We start from the raw sequence: 21,159 nt of genomic DNA, 5'->3' as shown, positions 1-21,159 counted from the left end.
AATAATCCTCACACAACTTTAACAACTTTTTGAAGCCTAAATACAATCTGCAAAAGTAAAACGCTAAACAAAGACTGCTAAAACAAGCTTCCAACAAGCCTTTCAGTCTTTATTTAAAAAAAAAAAAAAAACTTATGAAAATCTGAGTCAGAATTAGGGGGGCATAGGAGGGGTTCTCTGATAATATATTGGTGTATTATCTGTGACAAGAAAAGCATCACACTTTGAATGTGTTCATGGAATGCTCCACCTATGATTTAGACAGGTTGTATTTGTGCCAAGTGCACCATTTTAAAGGTTGATTTGATAAGGGCCTCACATAATAGATGTATAGTTCTCAAAATATTTTGTACACCATCATAGTCATTTGAAAATAAAAAATAAAAAAAGAAGGTGAAACTGAAGTTTGAGGAATGTGGAATGAGGATTTTTATTTTCCCCCTGTAAATTGAAGCTCTATTTATTTGGCTTAGTTATTTAGCTATATTTTGTATGTATACACAGCACTATGAAAGAAATGATATAACTATATTGTGATTTAATATTTGTTAGATAGTTTGTATGAGAATGACAAGCCTTTCATTTATATATATTTGTTTGTTTATGGTCCGACCCTCAACCCCTCCACCTGACCCCCTTTCCATGTGACATTTTGTAGGGTAAAAATAAACTTGTTTCAATGACATCTGGGTAAATTCTTTACTTTGGGTTACACTTCTGTACAGCTGGCTCTTAAAACCCATATATGTCTTTGTACTATGAATATACTAGGCAGACAGTCATCCATTTAGTAATGACAGTTCTCACGACTGCATTAGATGTTTCTCATGGTGCAACACTGCACTCTTCTGATCACAGAAAGAACCACAGTTATAAATCTGACCAAACAGCAACTTCTGGTCCAACATACAGAAGTCCCTAGCACATCACAGTTTTAAACATGACCATTATTTAAATTAGTTTAATCGGTGTCCGTTACAATTGACCAAGACCAAAAATAAATAAATAAAAATTAATTATCTGGCTACCAAACACATCCATCATTCAAACATTTCATCCAAACCAACTATTGCAGTTTAGACATGGAACATATTACACAATGTAAACATCAATTATATTAGAAAATTATGATGAACAGCATTCTGACAAATGTTCAGATTTAGTGATTTCAGCTTTATGTATAAAAGAAGAATAACAATGAAGGTATGATTAATCTTTTCACTGTATTCTTGTTTGTTCAGACAAGTCACAGGGTGAATTTACAGTTTGTGCGTTTGTAGCAGGATATCATGAAAGTATTCCATTTCAAAAACACTTTTTGAAAAACTTTAAATGAATACGAAACACATTTTATTAAATATGGGCCTAGTTCGTGAAACAAGCAGAATGTTAGTTTATAAAACTACTGTCACAAATACTGTAATGAATTTGTTCTGCTCATGTTACATGAAAGACTACACAAAAACAGAAATAATGTAATCTAAAAGAAAGTGGATGTTTTATAAGAAAATACTGTAACAGTATTTAGGCCAATAGCGAATTGTCAATGCAAGCCTTTTGAATAGAGTGCTGCAGTGATGACATATTTTTGTAGGCCAAACCATAAACAACAAAAGTTTGATTCTTACATCGTCACAATAATCCTCACACAACTTTAACAACTTTTTGAAGCCTAAATACAATCTGCAAAAGTAAAACGCTAAACAAAGACTGCTAAAACAAGCTTCCAACAAGCCTTTCAGTCTTTATTTAAAAAAAAAAAAAAAAAGGAACCAGACATGCTAAAATGCTTATTCCTGGTTGTTGTCCTGCAAAATGTGTAAACCCTGCAGCACTCTATAAAATTGCATTTTGGACACCTGCACACTGTCGGGTGGGTTGTGTTTTAGTTTAAATGGATAGTTCACTCAAAGGATAAACATTTGCTGCTTGGTTTTGCTCATTTATGCTAACACTTTTCAGTGCAAATATAAGTTTGCTCATCTGGTGAAAACTGTGACAACCTTTCGAAATGCAGTATCACTAGCTGCATTATCATTATTAAAATAAATATACACTGAAATAAAGTATTCTTTATATGTCAGGTCTTGAGTAAGTTACATTTCATGCTTGGAATGGACAAAGGAATAGTAAAAATGACAATAAGTAGATTAACTATAGAGGCATGTGAAGGCACATTTTGTTACAGAAAACGGGTGTCATTCTAAAAAGAAAAATACTGTAGTGACATTCAAACAGGTGAGATTAAGCCAGCGGTTTATGCGTTCTTTAGGAATCAGGTGGCCAATGAAATTCACCTCTCTGTCCGCCCGTCTTGCTGAGCAACTTGATGTCAGTAATAAGAATGTCATGGCTGACTGACTTGCACATGTCATAGAGGGTTAGTGTAGCCACCGCAACGGCGGTCAGGGCCTCCATCTCCACTCCTGTGCGGCCCGTGGTTTGGCAGGTTGCCTTGACGATGACAGCATGTTCTTCCTCCAGCAGCTCTATGGTAACGGAGGCGTGGTCGAGAGGAAGCGGGTGGCAGAGGGGAATGAGAGATGAGGTCTGCTTGGCACCCATGATGCCCGCTAGCTGTGCTACTGCTAGTGCATCGCCCTTGGCAAGCTGATTGGCACACACCAAATTAAAAGCTTTTGGGCCCAGGACGACCTTGCCACAAGCCATGGCTGTGCGACAAGTTACCGCCTTATCGCCCACGTTGACCATGGAGGCTTTTCCCTGTGCATCAGTGTGGGTCAACTGATCAGAGGTTCCATCAAGGCTGGACGACTGTGCATCTGTATGTGGTGTTTTCAAATCAAACCCACATTCAGGGGTTTTGCTGCAGTAGTGCCGTGCAAACTGCAGAGCTGAATCTCTACATTTGGACGTTGACAGTAGTGCACTCAGAAAGGGAGGAAATGTTTTGGACTGTAGCTGTGGTGGCTGAGACCCCCAGCGCAAAATGTGCGTATGAAGAGTTGAAGCTGTGGGTTTTTTTAAGGCACCAGCATTCACTTGATGATAAGATCCGGTCATCACTTCACTGCAAAGTGCCTCTGAGGCTGCACGACTTTGCCTTTGATTGTTTAATCTTTTCATAGAACGAAACCTTGGTCGATTATGCTTTTTACAAAGAGGAGTCAAACCTAGTGTATCATTAACAAAAATGCTTGGGTAGTCCTGATGGGCAGTACCACGAAAGTGTTGAACGGAATTTGTTGAGTGAGTTGTAGCAGAGGCTGCTGAATCCATGCAGTGGATCAGAGGAAAAGGCTGCCTCTGACTGCCTCTAAACAGAGGTACTGACAGCAGCCAGTTGCATTCTCTACCTGTAGACAAGGGCACACATATTCAACAATACAATATTTTCTAAACGTGAATCCTCCACAGCTGAAAATTTGGTGAATGAATACACATTAACCTAAGCGGGTGGGTGGTAAACAATACATACAGTGGGTACGGAAAGTATTCAGACCCCCTTAAATTTTCCACTCTTTGTTATATTGCAGCCATTTGCTAAAATCATTTAAGTTAATTTTTTTCCTCATTAATGTACACACAGCACCCCATATTGACAGAAAAACACAGAATTGTTGACATTTTTGCAGATTTATTAAAAAAGAAAAACTGAAATATCACATGGTCCTAAGTATTCAGACCCTTTGCTGTGACACTCATATATTTAACTCAGGTGCTGTCCATTTCTTCTGATCATCCTTGAGATGGTTCTACACCTTCATTTGAGTCCAGCTGTGTTTGATTATACTGATTGGACTTGATTAGGAAAGCCACACACCTGTCTATATAAGACCTTACAGCTCACAGTGCATGTCAGAGCAAATGAGAATCATGAGGTCAAAGGAACTGCCTGAAGAGCTCAGAGACAGAATTGTGGCAAGGCACAGATCTGGCCAAGGTTACAAAAAAAATTATGCTGCACTTAAGGTTCCTAAGAGCACAGTGGCCTCCATAATCCTTAAATGGAAGACGTTTGGGACGACCAAAACCCTTCCTAGAGCTGGCCGTCCGGCTAAATAGCTATCGGGGGAGAAGAGCCTTGGTGAGAGAGGTAAAGAAGAACCCAAAGAGCACTGTGGCTGAGCTCCAGAGATGCAGTCGGGAGATGGGAGAAAGTTGTAAAAAGTCAACCATCACTGCAGCCCTCCACCAGTCGGGGCTCTATGGCAGAGTGGCCCGACGGAAGCCTCTCCTCAGTGCAAGACACATGAAAAAACACCTGAAGGACTCCAAGAGGGTGAGAAATAAGATTCTCTGGTCTGATGAGAACTTTTTGGCATTAATTCTAAGCGGTATGTGTGGAGAAAACCAGGCACTGCTCATCACCTGTCCAATACAGTACCAACAGTGAAGCATGGTGGTGGCAGCATCATGCTGTGGGGGTGTTTTTCAGCTGCAGGGACAGGACGACTGGTTGCAATCGAGGGAAAGATGAATGCAGCCAAGTACAGGGATATCCTGGACGAAAACCTCCTCCAGAGTGCTCAGGACCTCAGACTAGGCCGAAGGTTTACCTTCCAACAAGACAATGACCCTAAGCACACAGCTAAAATAACGAAGGAGTGGCTTCACAACAACTCTGTGACTGTTCTTGAATGGCCCAGCCAGAGCCCTGACTTAAACCCAATTGAGCATCTCTGGAGAGACCTAAAAATGGCTGTCCACCAACGTTTACCATCCAACCTGACAGAACTGGAGAGGATCTGCAAGGAGGAATGGCAGAAGATCCCCAAATCCAGGTGTGAAAAACTTAATGCATCTTTCCCAAAAAGACTCATGACTGTATTAGATCAAAAGGGTGCTTCTACTAAATACTGAGAAAAGGGTCTGAATACTTAGGACCATGTGATATTTCAGTTTTTCTTTTTTAATAAATCTGCAAAAATGTCAACAATTCTGTGTTTTTCTGTCAATATGGGGTGCTGTGTTTACATTAATGAGGAAAAAAATTAACTTAAATGATTTTCGCAAATGGCTGCAATATAACAAAGAGTGAAAAATTTAAGGGGGTCTGAATACTTTCTGTACCTACTGTATATGAAACATGTTGCTTGTTGATAGGGGTGTGCAATAGGTATAATGTAGAATAATATAGTTTTTGTTATACAGTTTTTCTCAGACGCCGCTTTGGTGCATTTCTCAGATCAGAAATGAAATTCTCAAATCTACTTGTTCAACCTCCACATCATCTAGTCACGTTGTGCACATCATAAAAGCAGTTTCTCTTTCTTTTGAACAAGATGCAATTGCTTTGGTACATTCATGCAATTGATTACATACATTTGTCTGCTGGTTCCTACAAAATTAGTTGCTAATGTCATGTTGCTCAAAATGTATTATAGGCTATAGTTATCTGTGCAATAGTCTTACCCCTCAAAACATCTAGTCATTAGTTCACTGTACAAGTCATTAAATGCAAAATGGTTAATCTAGTTGTCATAAACTGTCAAGCATATTTTCTACACATGCATGCAAAAGCGAAGTTCTGCCTTAGGGATGTTTCCTGTGTTTGCCTTTCTAATTTTGTATTTTCACCTTTGTGCTTATATTTGTCTTCTCTTTATCACAATGACATTGCAAGGTTGTTGTTTGTTTTTTTTGTCAGACTACTAGTAAAAGTGTAACTATGAATCATATCCAGTCTGTTTCAATCAATATCCCACATACAGTAATGTGTAAATTTGTACTTTTGAAATGGATATATGGCATACATAAGAAGTGCAGCTTTCTGCATTTCAATACATTCAAAACTGTTGCCATAGTTTACATCAGGTAATACTAACAGAGTGCATTGTTATATTGACAACATGACTAAGCATTTTGACTATCTTGTTTGTGAACAATGACACAAGGACTTTTCATTCTGATGGCACTGAGAAGTTCATTGACATAACTACTTTTGAGAGATGAACTAAAGATTTTGAGTAAGTTGCAGGTAAACCATTGTGTGGCGATGTTTGTACGAATTGTTTTGAGAAATGCACATACTTCTTTGCAAATATTAAGGATTGGAGAAATGCACCAATGCGACTGAGAAAAACAGTGACAATGGTGAAGCTGACATTATTGAGCACACCTTATATCTCAGTATTACTTATATTGTAACTGCTGTGTAAATACATCTTAATGCTGCTACATGCTATATCTAAATTATGTAGTTTCTCTGCCATTTCGGCAGTGCAAAAATGGATTTTACTGATACTGATTTCATTTGATTGGTAACAATGGTAAAAATGCCCCTGGAAAAATCCATTTAGGGTGGCAAAATTTCTGTAATTTCTGTCACTGCTGTGAACTAACCAACGCACAGAATATGAAGAATATGAAAAGCTTTGGCAGTCAGCTGTCCATAACAGACACAAACCAGTCAAGGTACCAGCACAAAAACAAAATACTGCAAAATATTGTCTGATTATCCTTAAGACAAAATCGCAGAAAATAATGAGATATTCAACGCTATGGCACACTCCAGTTGATGATATAGTGAGGGAGATGGGAAGCGTATTACGTACAGCCACATCACCCACCAATGAGGATCATTGGCCTGTTCTTCATTCCGTTTCATCATGCCTGTAATGCCTGATAAAGCGGCGTTTGTGAGCGCAGTGCTGCTTTGTTTACAGCGCTAATGTGGAAACCTCTATTTTTACCCCTCCAAAAGCAACACCTAGTGGCAAATAATAAATTAGCATTTTCATTCAGACCAAGGCGAAAAGACCAACAAGTGGGCGGGCAATATGCTAATGTTTCATGTTGACGTCAACATGAAACGGCTTGGGATTCGTTGACTCGTGACTCGAAATGACTCGTTTTAAATGATTCAGAGTCGACTCTTTCTTTTGAGAGACTATAACTTTATACACGGTGCACTTTCAGATTAAAAAATTTGCAGGATGTTTTCATTCACTTAGAGCTGTGTTGCACACTGCATGAAAGGTAATTTTCAAAAATCCATAATAGGGGCACTTTAATAACATCACAAGTTACAGAAATGTCCAACATTTACAGAGCAATAAATAAAAACTGCAACAACTTGACCCTCAAAACAGAACATTTAAATTAGCACCAATGAGAATGTAACATTGAGAATGATTCATAGCCAATGATTTATTTAGCAGTCTGGAGCTGAGCTGACCTTGGCTGTATCCGTTTCCTCTCCAGGCACAGGCTCCAGATTGGGCCATTTTTGCTTTATAAAGTCCAGCATCTCCTGATAGCTCACCATCATCTTGAAATTCCATCTGTTACCTACAGAGACAGGCAATGTGCAGAGGTACTTAAACAACATTCAGCTGCTTTACATTCTTGAATGAAGAAATGTTTTTGTTGTTGTTCTTTTTGAAACATGAATTAAATGGCAGATTATTAAGAAGACTTAAAAAGAAATCTTAAAAAGGCGTCCCATGTGAAGAGATATTAATACTTAAATCAATCTTGAAGTGTTTCACTACAAACTTCAAACTTTTTTTCCAGTGCTAATCTCAATCTTTCTTAAACTTACACACACTTGAAAAAGTGCAATGAAAACACAATAGTCCACATCTTTTCATAGTTTAAGATGGATTCAACATGTTTAATTATTTAATTTTTTCCCTGTAGTCATTCAGAGTTTCACTTTGAGTCAGTTGAAGTGAGGATAGATGAGTCTGCGTACTACACAAACGGCTCCATTATTCACAGTATCTAATCAGTTGTTACTGGAGTGATTGCTGTAGTATTGGCCCTCAGGGCAAAAAACTATAACAGTGACACCATATCAGCTTCTGAAACTGGCTTCAGAAAATCTCTCTCTTCCAGGCTCACAAACAGAAATCAGTTACACTTTATTTCGATAGTCCACTTTAGACATTCTTCTGACTATAAGTAACTTTGTAACTACATGTCACCTAATTCTCATTAATTTGCAACTACATGTCTACTAACTCTCAGAGTAGACTGTTAGGGTAGGTTTAGGGTTAGTAGAATAAGTTGACAAAGAAAGTGTTAGAAGATATTAAGCAGACAGTCTACTAATACTCTACTAACTGCTAGTTGACATGTAGTTGCAAAGTTACTTGCTGTTAATAGAATGTCTAAAGTGGACTATCGAAATAAAGTGGTACCCAGAAATGTATTGAATGTCTCTAAACTCTTCATTGTCACTGTTATCCAGTAAAAGGAGTTGAAACTTGTTTCTGCACATTGTTGTTAAACCTGTTTAGTAGTGAAGGAACATGACTTCACCTAAAATATCAACAGAATGTGGACTGCGATAACATGTGTTATGAATATAAATCCTGAGGTACACTAAGTTTCACTGACCTGGAAAGAGAATAACCTGCACTACTAATGCAATTAAAGAACTGGGGCAGAAACTGCAACCTTTACAACTGTGCCAATTATACTACAACCTGTAAGATGGGCTAACAAGTGTATGACGTAGATTTCTCTATTTGACTTCAGATAACAATCTTACCATCAAAAGGCATGTACTCTATGAATCTCACATCCAATGGTTTCCTCTCTGTCAGTGACACAAAGTCAATCAACTCATCTTCATTCAAACCTCTCATGACCACACAGTTCACCTGAGAAGAGAGACAACACTTTACCACAATGAGCGAATAACTGACACAAAGACAAATTATGAATATTAATGACAAGCTGTTTCAGGTGTTGCTAGACAGGTGGTAAGGAATGCCCTAAAGTGGTTTTAGAGCTCTAGCATTTGACACTTTCTGAGACATAAACCATTTCATACATCAAAAGGGATTAACAATTCAGATGTTTTGAGGCAGGAAAAATACCTTGACTGGATTGTAGCCCATTTCAATAGCCTTTTCAATGCCCTCCATCACTTTATGAAACCCTGCAAGAAATATTATCATTTAGACATATTGCACATACTGAAGGTAGCGACACACCAAAATTCTGGCAACCAAATCTTTTGTGTGAGAGTGACTGTATTAAGTGTTTATTTTGTGTATATAATATGAGCAGCTTATACAGCTTGGCATTCAAATTTAATGAATAAATGTTTAAAAGATCATCTACCTCTCAAATCCCTAACAGAAGTTTTACTGGACAACATTGGATTAGAACATAATAATTTAGTTACATGTTTTGTCCCAATAATGTAACAGACTCAAATTGGTAATAAAAGAAAATTATGAAACATGAACATGGAGCGATCTCAAACGAAACTGTACATTTTCATAATCCTTTGGTCAATTATTTTCAGCCTTTTGAGATCAACAATGGAACTAAACTGCTTCATACACTTTCTCAATGTTCTGCTGCTACCTTTATGCTTCAAGACATTCAAGATCTACATTTCTTCATCCATGACACCTGTGATGGAAATGTTTTATGTAATGGCTTCAGAAGGAGTCAAGGGAGTGTGTTCAATGTTCAGAAAAGTGCAGACTTAGGATGCTCAGATCAAAGACCATGTATCTATGATTAAAGAATCTATACTTACCTAAAAGTGCTTAAAACAGTAGAGCTAACAGTCATATGACAAAGATAAGTACAACCAATTACAGTGAAGAAGACTTGAGTGACACTGATTTTTACTCAACTGCAAGGTATAAATGTTCATGTATCTTTCTGTTCAGGGAGTCTCTCTTGGTTGTTGTGACGAGTGGGCTCACGGCCGTGAATAAACTTTTATTCCTGTAAAGATCAACTTTGGAGTCATGTCTGGTATATGTTGCGCAGCTGAGGAATAGAAGTACTAAAGATTCTACCCTCAGAGGAACACAGCAGGGACAGTGATACTGTTGGAAGACTATAGACCCCCACTCAGGGTGAGGCTGTAATACTCAAGAGTTGTTATTAATAATAAATCAAGAAGGGTGGTGAGAGTGTATACATGCTAAAGGCCTGGTGCTCATGTGTGGTTTGAGGTAGTGATAGTAGCTTCTTGACGGGACGCCATCACCATACTTCGGTAAGGGAAGTATAGTATTGTATTGAACTGGTATTGTATAATGTTATTGACAACTGGAGGTTGTCTGAGTTGTACGTGCCATGGTAGAGAAGTCAGATTAGTTTTGTCATCAGTAAGATGTATTTGCATTGAGAATTTCCACGACACACCTTATGCTTTCTTTCTGCACCTATCTATCCGTCCTGGAGGAATATAAACTTTTGGAGTTTATAAACCATTTTGGAGCTCAACAGGACCTAGTACCTTTTCGTCTAGCGATGAACTCAAATTTTGCAGGGACCAGAGTGTCTAGACTGATGTTGAGTAGATCCACTCCAGCTTTCTTTAGACTGGGCAACAGTCGGGTCAAATTCATCCCATTTGTGGTGACTGCAATGGTCTGTAGACCCTCCAACTTCTTCAGTTCCGCTTTCAGAAAGAAAGAAAAAAGATAACTATGCAAAAATTTCTAAGTTTAATTAGTGTTTCTGAGTGTTACATTGTTTTGTCATGCAAGTTATGCAGAATAAAGTGTAAAAAATTCAGTACATGATCAGTGACGTACAAAATTATTATCAGTCCTAGGCTGCATTTACACTGCAAGTCTTAATGCACAGATCCGATCTTTTGACCATATCCAGCTGTCATGGATGTTTTGCAGCACAAAATATGACTGAATAGATAAAGACTGGAAAATAATGGCAATTTTCAATTGTTATTTTATCTACAGCTCGTTAGTAGAAGCCTGTATTAGACAAGAATGGGACAACATTCCTATTCCTAAACTTGAGCAACTTGTCTCCTCAGTCCCCAGACGTTTGCAGACTGTTATAAAAAGAAGAGGGGATGCCACACAGTGGTAAACATGGCCTTGTCCCAACTTTTTTGAGATGTGTTGATGCCATGAAATTTAAAATCAACTTATTTTTCCCTTAAAATTATACATTTTCTCAGTTTAAACATTTGATATGTCATCTATGTTGTATTCTGAATAAAATATTGAAATTTGAAACTTCCACATCATTGCATTCTGTTTTTATTCACAATTTGTACAGTGTTCCAACTTTTTTGGAATCGGGTTTGTAGAATTCTGAAGTGAAATAAAGTAGTGCTGTAAGATTGAATTAATTAAAATGAATTAACGTGAGAAAGAGAGAGAACGCATGAGTGTAGCCTAATAGTGAAGCTTGTTGGTTTAATTACAAAAACAGTTAATCACCTCAGTTATCATGAAGTTATCGCCTCATTGCTGAGAAATATAATGTAGGTTTTAGTAGCGAAGCTATTGTATTTATAGCCTAAAATTCATGGGGCAGGAGTTGAAAACCAGGTCCTGAATGTTGCGCAGTTTCTTACATATAAAGTTCCCGCCTCAATAAAATGCAAGGGCATATACAGCACGCAGACATTAAAATGCTGTCTTTATGAGCAGTAGGGTTGTAACGGTATGATATTTCACGGTATGATAATCATCTCAGAAAATATCACGGTTTCACGGTATATATTAAACAATAATTCTTATTAGTAACAATGACTCTTAAAAGAATAAGAACAAGTTATTTGAGTGAACAAATCCTTTATTACAACAAACCTGAAACCATTTTAATGAAAGTATACTACTGAAGTCTCCCTTCTGAAAATAAAGAAATAAATTTCATTTAATTTGAAAAAAAAAACAAAAAAATAAAGCTATACACCTTATGTATGTCTTATGATAGGTATGATATTTCACGGTATGATAATCATCTCAGAAAATATCACGGTTTCACGGTATATATTAAACAATAATTCTTATTAGTAACAATGACTCTTAAAAGAATAAGAACAAGTTATTTGAGTGAACAAATCCTTTATTACAACAAACCTGAAACCATTTTAATGAAAGTATACTACTGAAGTCTCCCTTCTGAAAATAAAGAAATAAATTTCATTTAATTTGAAAAAAAAACAAAAAAATAAAGCTATACACCTTATGTATGTCTATATCACACTTTAACATTTTAAAATGTTATCAAATGAAAATTTAACAACTTTTATTTTTGGCAAAGTGCTGCACAACAGAGGTATACTAAGTTAAAACATGGACAAACATGATATTCCTTAAAAATCATGCTTAAATGTATTAATATAAAGATTATTATTATTGATATTATTATTATTTTTGTTATTGTTGTATTATTATTGAATATTATTATTGTTATAACTTTGAAGTACATTGTACAATGCTAATATATTTCAGTCATAATTACAAGTTAAATCAAACTTTATTTTGACGGGTTGTAGCGGACCTTTGAGATTCAGAGTGTATTTAACAATGGTTTTTCTTTCAAAGCAGCTCTGGTGTTCATGTTTATGTAGATGCTGAAAATACGCGTCATGCATGCGTACTTCAGTAAGTAGTAGATAAAACGGCGCCACTCAGAGACTTGCAGAAACAAGCAGATTATTCATATAGCAGTCTCTTTGTGCTTTAATATTCACAGACACATATCTACTTTTGATTTATCCATCGATCAGATTGCGCGTTTTACGTGACATCCTCGTTATAGCCTACTGTAAATTCCATGTTCACGACTGCACCAGGATTCCCTCTGCATCACGGAAATCATATGGCCTTAAAGGGGTCATATGATGCGATTTCAAGTTTTCCTTTCTCTTTGGAGTGCTACAAGCTGATTGTGCATAGATAAGATCCCTGAAGTTGCAAAGACTAAAGTCTCAAAACCAAAGAGATATTCTTTATCAAAGTTAAGACTCTGCCACGCTCCCCTAAAACGGCTCGTTCTAGTAGATGCATTTAGGAATTTTAAGATTACTTACAACAGAACAGCAATGCATTTTATGGACGACCGTTTCGTGAACCTAGGAGAGGAGGTAATTATGACTTTGCTATGACAATCTGGCGCTTCTGAATCAGCTACTGTTTTGTTATTAGTTTAAGTATTTGCTATTGACTATTCAAATGCGGAGTTTTGCGCATCTTGTGTGTGTGTGAGAGAAAAACACAAAAAACACAACGACAAGTCCGAAAACAAAATAACAATTCAGAAAACACAGACAAATCAGACAAACCGGAAGAGGTAGGTATAGTTTGAGACAGCGCCATTGGTTTGGGATTACTCACCGCTGACTGGACGAGACATCTGTCAATCAACGTATACAGGAAGAACCAGCTGAAGAACAGCAGAGTCGTGGTAGAAAGTTCGGAGATGGTATTAATGTCATGAGCTGGGTTTGCTTCTCTGTTTCTCTCTCACACACATGGGATTTCACACACACATACACACACTACGAGCTCTCTCCAAGACGGGAGTCCTCGGAACCAGACCATCCTCGGTCGATTTGTGTTTCATCCAGTTCTGTGTCATCAGACGACAGACTGCCTTGTTTTGTGTCTTCAATAAAGAGACTGATTCTAACTGACTACCTTTGCACGTGGATCCTTTACAGCAACGTAGTGACAATTAAAGTAGCTCAGTTGAAATGTATTGTATGAATTGCCCTTACTATGGAATAAAAAATACGGAGTGTCTATTTACACTTAGTGCAAATAGCCCGCCTTGTTGGCAGAGGCTATGTACAGTAATTCCCCCCTGCAACGTGTGATTGGGCTAGTCAACACTTTAAAAGTGGCTATAAAAAATCAGCTCCAGTGGTGCAGATGGATAAGCTCGTGTTGTCGGCTATTTGATGCGATCGACCTGGGTTTGATCCCACCTTTTGCCGAACGTTTTTTTCCTCCCTTTTCAAATCTCGTATTAGCAATGGATTCTATTTACACTAAGTGAAAATAGCAGTATTTTAGCAATATGCTATTTACACTAATGTTAGTTTACACTATGTTAAAATAGCAGGATTTCTATGTATACTACTTGTTGCAAATAGTGGCAATTATCTGCACTTCAGTATTGTAGTACAATATAAAACAGAATGCAATAATAACGTATTGAGTGTAAATTATAATTTTAATTTTAATTATTAAAGGGGTCATATGATGCTTTTTTAAAGCTCATTATTTGGTGTAACAGAGCTGACTGTCTCGACCCCTCTCTCTCTGTCTCCTCTCTGTGTGTGTGTGCGCGCATGTGCGAGAACAGTGGAGTTGGTTGGCGTGAGTGAGAGCGTTCTGGAGTGAGTTTCATTTTTCTACTTTCTATTTTATTTTTATTTTTTTGATTAAACGTTTTCGTTTGTGAGTAAGTCTACTCTGAGAGTTAGTAGACATGTAGTTGCAAAGTTACTTACAGGTAGTAGAATGTCTAAAGTGTACTCAAAATTAAGTGTAACCCAATTAATAAAACCATTATGTATTGATTCTGGATAAAATGTTAAAATACAGTAGAATATTTGTAATACTAATCACTAATACTTTTTATTACCATTTAGTATGGCTTCATTTGGACTAGTAGCATTGATAGTAGAAGCAAATGTCTTTTTACAAAGCATACAGTATGTGAGAGACTTACAGCGAAGGTTACATTTCTCAGTGAGAGAAATGCGAAGGTAATTATGTCTGCGTCCAAAGGAGTCCATAAGGAACGCTGAGAAAGGCAGGACATCCTTCAGGACTCGCCTCTGACTACCTGGAACCATAAGCTCTCCGACCTACAGAGAAAAACAAATAGAACATGATAAAATGACAAATCAGCAGAACAAAATAGTTTGTATTCACAGTCATATTTCCAGTATTGAGATTTAAAAAATACATTCAGCTTTTGCAAAATTGTCAACTCAACGTGTCAACTCAACCAGAAGCTCAAATTTTTGATTTTGCTAATATTTTTTCTTAAGACAGACAGACGTGTATAGTAACGAAAGCCAAAATATTAAATGTCATGTATGAATATTGACTGAGTAATCCACTATTTTGTAGAGGGTGTCAAAATGGCAATTTTCACCTGAGATCCAGAGCCAAATTACAAGGGGGTAAAAATGACTTCAGAAAGATGGCAGCATCATTGTGTTATTTTTACACAGAGATTGGTAGGTCTGTTAGTAAAATCTGTTCACTTTAGCTATTTTTGTTGCATTATGTGCCAATGGTGACCATTCAAAAATTGGGAAAACGGCACTTTTCAAGTTTTTTCTCCAAAGTTTGCATGCCTGTAACTCAAGAAGTTTTAAAGATATCTTAATGCCCTTTTAGATATTGGGTCTTAACAAACTTTACTTTTGGCACCTTTAAGGCCCTATATAGTTCAATTCCAGAGATATTGGAGTTTCAATATGGCTCCAGGAGTAAATTGTTCATATTTTAAAGTTATATATTCTACTGTTTGTGTTCTAAAGTTATTTATAATAAGTGAAGTGAAGTTTGACCACTACATATTTTCAGTGGTCAAAAACCAAATGTGGGTCAATTTGCAAAAATATTATCCTTTTTTTTTCTTTTAAAGAGGAATGTCTGAAGAACAAATAATGTTGAAACTAGAGATGTATCTCGTTTTCTTCTGTCAAAGCAACTACATTGAACATACCTGTCTGAGTGCCATACATATTCTTGGTAGCACTTTATTTTACAGTCCTGATCCTCATGTACATACTATGTACTTATTATAGTAATTACAATAATAACTACGTACTAACCCTGAACCTACCCCTAAACCTAACCCTACCCCATGTATTTACCTTATATTACCAGTATTTTTTTAGGTAAGTACACTGTAAGTACACATACCATAAAGTAAAGTAAAGTAAAGTAAAATAAAGTACAACCATATTCTTTTTCCAAAGTTTGTATGCCTTTAACTCAAGAAATATTAAAGACTAGAGCCCGACCGATATGGGTTTTTGGGGCCGATGCCTATATTAGGGAGTAAAAAAAGTCTGATATCGATATATTGGCCGATATTCTTTATGTATATATTATAGTACAGTACCAGTCAAAAGTTTGGACACACTTCCCATTCGTGTGTCCAAACTTTTGACTGGTACTGTATATAGAATACAGTATACATACAACAGAATATATATATACATAAACACAATTATAGCAATGATAACTCAAATGTGGTGATCAAACACATAATTATGTGACAAAAATATGTAATGGAGGGGGTATTTAACAATTTAACAATCAACTTTATTATCCAAAACGAGTCTGACATCAGTGCACTTAAAAGTAAACTTCACTTCACTTATTATAAATAACTTTAGAACACAAACAGAAGAATATATAACTTGAAAATAAACAAGCTAACTGTGTAGGGCAACAAGCTACTGCCAATCCAACAGGGCCAGCAAACAGTCCTCGTCCTCCGTAAAATGCGTTGTACACATCTGAATATTTGGTTTGAACTGTTCTGGAACAGTGTTGTAAATACTACTTAACCACTGATTTCTAGTTGTGTCCTCTTTTGGAAGGCCAAACAAAGTAGTTTCTCTTTCACAACGAAACACACAGCGTCTCCACGACATGTCGGTGGCGGCAACAATACTACAGCGAGAATCAAAGTTACGCCTTCTTTCTTTGCGTATACATTTGGGCAGTGTTATGCAAATCTTCCCACATAGTGACGCAGACATGTGGGGGCGTGTTTGAACGAGGTGTTTTAGGAGGGTATGGACGAGTCTTAACTTTTATAAAGAATATCTCTTTGGGTTTGAGACTTTAGTCTTTGCAACTTTAGGGATCTTATCTATTCACGAACAGCTTGTAACAATCCAAAGAGAATGGAAAACTGGAAATCGCATCATATGACCCCTTTAAATGCCTGAGGTACTATCAGTGATTCTGCAAAATATGCCCTTCAGCACTATGACTATGCTCACATTATATAACAATAAAAAAGAAAAAGAAAAGTAATTCTAATAATTAATCCAGGTTAGGAAAATCATGGTTTATTAATGTGAATGCAATGTGTGGTGAAAGCAACCACTTTTCCCTATGAGGTGTGGGATTTGACTCAAAGATGTTGGTAGCTTCAGAAGCTGTTAAAATTAACAAAATCCCTTCTTCCAACTATAGAATCTTATGAATAGACTACTGAGAGAAAGGTAATGTCCCTCAACTTGACCATTTCAGTACATTTTTAGCACTCCAAACACACAGCGTCTCCACGACATGTCGGTGGCGGCAACAATACTACAGCGAGAATCAAAGTTACGCCTTCTTTCTTTGCGTATACATTTGGGCAGTGTTATGCAAATCTTCCCACATAGTGACGCAGACATGTGGGGGCGTGTTTGAACGAGGTGTTTTAGGAGGGTATGGACGAGTCTTAACTTTTATAAAGAATATCTCTTTGGGTTTGAGACTTTAGTCTTTGCAACTTTAGGGATCTTATCTATTCACGAACAGCTTGTAACAATCCAAAGAGAATGGAAAACTGGAAATCGCATCATATGACCCCTTTAAATGCCTGAGGTACTATCAGTGATTCTGCAAAATATGCCCTTCAGCACTATGACTATGCTCACATTATATAACAATAAAAAAGAAAAAGAAAAGTAATTCTAATAATTAATCCAGGTTAGGAAAATCATGGTTTATTAATGTGAATGCAATGTGTGGTGAAAGCAACCACTTTTCCCTATGAGGTGTGGGATTTGACTCAAAGATGTTGGTAGCTTCAGAAGCTGTTAAAATTAACAAAATCCCTTCTTCCAAATATAGAATCTTATGAATAGACTACTGAGAGAAAGGTAATGTCCCTCAACTTGACCATTTCAGTACATTTTTAGCACTCCGACAGGTATGTTCTGTGCATATTGTTTTGATAGAGGGAAACAAGATGCATTCCTAGTTTCAACATTACTTATTCTTCAGACATTCTGCTTTAAATACAATAAGAATCAGCTGTATACACAGTGACCAACACCTGCTTTTCAGCCACCAAAAATAGGTAATATTCAATAATCTGAAAATGGAGCCACATTGAGATCCCCATATATCTGGAACTGAATAATGTAGGGCCTTGAAAATGAAGATTTCAAAAGAAAAGTTTATTAAAAACCTAAAATCATATTGCGATATATTTAATACTTCATGAGTTATAGGCATTCAAACTTTGGAAAAATAATATTTATGGCACTCAGACAGGTGTGTTCAATGCAGTTGCTTCGACAGAAGGAAACGAGATACATCGCTAGTTTCAACATTATTTGTTCTTTAGACATTCCTCTTTTAAGTGAAAAGAAGTATCATATTTTTGCAAATTGACCCACATTTGGTTTTTGACCACTGAAAATATGAACATTTTAACAATTTACTCTTGGAGCCATATTGAAATTCCAATATCTCTGGAATTGAACAATATAGGGCCTTAAAAATGAAGATACCAAAAGTAAAGTTTATTAAGACCCAATATCTAAAAGGGCATTAAGATATCTTTAAAACTTCTTGAGTTACAGGCATGCAAACTTTGGAGAAAAAAATTAAAAAGTTTTGTTTCCCTATTTTTGAATGGTCACCATTGGGCACATAATACAATAAAGATTTCTAAAGTGAACAGGTTTTACTAACAGACCTACCAATCTTTCTGAAGTTGTTCTTACCCCCTTGTAATTTGGCTCTGAATCTCGGGTGAAAATTGCCATTTTGACACGCTCCACAAAATAGTGGATTACTCAGTCAATATTCATCCATGATATGTAATATGTTGGCTTTCATTGCTATACATGTCTGCCTTTCTTCAGAAAAAATATCAGCAAAATCAAAAAATTGAGCTGGGGAAGTTTTTGAAATTTGGTTGATTTAACACGGAATGACCCTATATATCTCAAGAACAAAGATTCATATAAAGTTGTATGGTATAAATTAGGGCTGCACGACAAATCGCATGCGATATTTTACAGAACCGGTAAAATCGTGCGACTATGAACGTAGTTTTGCGCAGCTCGTCAGTGAACAACGGCTCTGTGTAGTTAATGCTGCTCAATGTGAAAGCTCGCAGGTGATGGAGATTTACCGCTGATCCAGAACCGGCTTTACTGATAAGATGCGCATTAAATATCGCATGCGATTTATCGTGCAGCCCTAGTATAAATACCATATTTAGATGTAATTTACTTAGTTTTGTAGGCTATTGCCCAGTTTGGGGGAAGCACTTTGATGTTGAGAGATTTCACAGTAAGCATAACGGCTTGTCATGTTATAGAGCGTGACATCCATAACTGATTTGTCTGGTTTGGTACTTCAGTGAAAGTCTTATGACCCAACTGTTGTAAAGAAAGGAACATTTATAATTTGTCACACTTTAAAACAGTTACGTTCAGCATGAAACATAAATGAAACCACTTATATACTAGAAATTTCCCAATATATATATATATATATATATATATATATATATATTAAATTAATGCAATGACCATTTACATTTTTCAATTCTGAGGGCTAGTTTATACACAGTAATGAACTGACATGCAGAATAATTAATATATTCATAAACCATAGTACATAAATAGTATTTATTTCAAAATAAACTGTCAAAATAGAAATATATCGTTTTATAATTATTTTTGTCTGCATTATAAATATAAACAAACAACACATAATACTTAATATACATAAAGTTAAACAGGCCACAATCATACATCAACACAACACAACACAACACAACCAATAAATGCAAAACACGTTAACATGAACACAGACAGCATTCAAACAACATTAGCCACTTAAAATGTTATGTTTATGCATGAGTTTTAAACCTTGCCCCGAAGCATATAATTAGTCATCACGTGACTTTAAAGCGCTTCATGATCTCGTACCTGTGTAGTAGTGGCAGGTCAAAGTGCAAGTGTTAAAAGTGTAAGGAAACACACCTGCTCCAGCCTTTTCTCTTCATGAGTGACACCAGAATACCATCGACACAATCTGTATCTCCCACATGTCTGTTGAACTGCCCGCTTTGTGCAGGCCTCAGCCGCGGTCTGTGCTCCTAAGATAAGGCGTCTAAATGTGCTGCAGTTTAATGCCATCGTCAAAGCAAAAACGTTAGTCTGTGTTGAAATGGGGACATTATCTGCGCATGCAGCGGCTGGCTTAAACTTGACATGCAGTTCGCCAGGAACATTACGAGGGGGTGTCTTTGCGCAGCCAATGAACGTCAAGGATGTCTACAAGAATTCTGGGCAATATAGTTTCATGATTGCGAACTACAAACTATGAAAATACGACAAGGGACTTGGTCGGCTCAAGTCAGAACGTGTCAAGCAAAAAATAGGCTACAAGCTAAATCATATTGACTTACTAAAGCTGGCATTATGAATACAGATAAAATAATGTTCGATTTGAAATTAAACAAATACATTTAAAAGGTAGGCCTAAAAAGGTCAAAACCATATTTTAGACACCAGAAATGGCCACTTAGGCCTATATAAAGTTATAATATACACCAAGTAATGTTTGTCATCGACTGCGCAAACTATGCCCAACAACTGTGTGTCATGGATGATATTTTGATGAGCATCTGTTGTTAATGATTTCACAGTCTGCTGAAGTTACTCATCTTTTCCCGTGAGAGCAAATTTGGAGTTCGAACTTACATGATGAAATTCAGTGGACTGTTGTTCAGATGTAGCTGCATAAAAAGAAGTCTAGTCTGAAAGGGATAAACCACTATTTTTGAGTGCACAGAGATTTAATTTAATTAGTAAACACAAGTGTATTATATTACCTTATAAGGCAATACTGTATATATGTATGTATATGTATATACGTAGTGCCTTGCAAAAAAAAATTATTTTTCATTTTTTCACGTTTTATGTTGCAGCCTTATATTAATTTTAAATTACTTTTTTCCCCACATCAATCTACACTCCATGCACCACAATGACAAAGCAAATAACAGGTTTTTATAACAGGTATCTTTGCAAAGACCAAGCCCTGAGGTAAAAGAAAAGAAAAGAAAAAAACAAACTGCCCGTAGAGACAGGATTGCATCAAACCACATGTCTAGAGAAGAGTTCAGAAAAAAATTCTGCTGCATTGAAGGTTCACATTCACAGCAGCATGTAGCTTCCATTATCCATAATGGAAGATGTTTGGAACAACCAGGACTCTTCCTAGAGCTGGCCTTCTGGCCAAACTGAGCAACTGATGGAGAAGGGCTTTGGTTAGTGTGGTGACCAAGAACCTGATGGTCACTCTACTTGAGCTCCATGATCATATGTGGAGATAGGAGAAATCTACAGAAGGACAAACATCACTGCAACACTCCACTGATCTGAGCTTTATGGCGGTGTGGCCAAACTCAATCCTTTCCTCAGTGAACACACATGAAAACACACTTGGAATT

General features: G+C 36.7%; 1 protein-coding gene across 1 annotated transcript; it reads right to left on the bottom strand.

Moving 5' to 3' along the window:
• Window positions 1-202: 202 nt before the first annotated feature.
• LOC107553723 (molybdenum cofactor biosynthesis protein 1-like) lies at window positions 203-19,964 on the bottom strand. The gene is made up of 9 exons (XM_016236038.1): window positions 19,685-19,964; window positions 14,296-14,521; window positions 10,181-10,345; window positions 8,793-8,854; window positions 8,462-8,573; window positions 7,123-7,254; window positions 6,657-6,673; window positions 6,534-6,555; window positions 203-3,317 (listed from the first exon to the last, which is right to left on the bottom strand). The coding sequence occupies exons 1-9, from the start codon at window positions 19,838-19,840 to the stop codon at window positions 2,269-2,271; spliced, it is 1,941 nt and encodes a 646-aa protein (XP_016091524.1). The 5' UTR covers window positions 19,841-19,964; the 3' UTR covers window positions 203-2,268.
• Between the last annotated feature and the right edge of the window lie 1,195 nt (window positions 19,965-21,159).

Source organism: Sinocyclocheilus grahami, unplaced genomic scaffold (genome assembly GCF_001515645.1).
Source record: "Sinocyclocheilus grahami isolate Dianchi unplaced genomic scaffold, SAMN03320097.WGS_v1.1 scaffold479.1, whole genome shotgun sequence".
NCBI lineage: Eukaryota > Metazoa > Chordata > Actinopteri > Cypriniformes > Cyprinidae > Sinocyclocheilus > Sinocyclocheilus grahami.
Note: the sequence above shows the minus strand (reverse complement) of the source record. Positions and strands in the feature narration are given on the sequence as shown.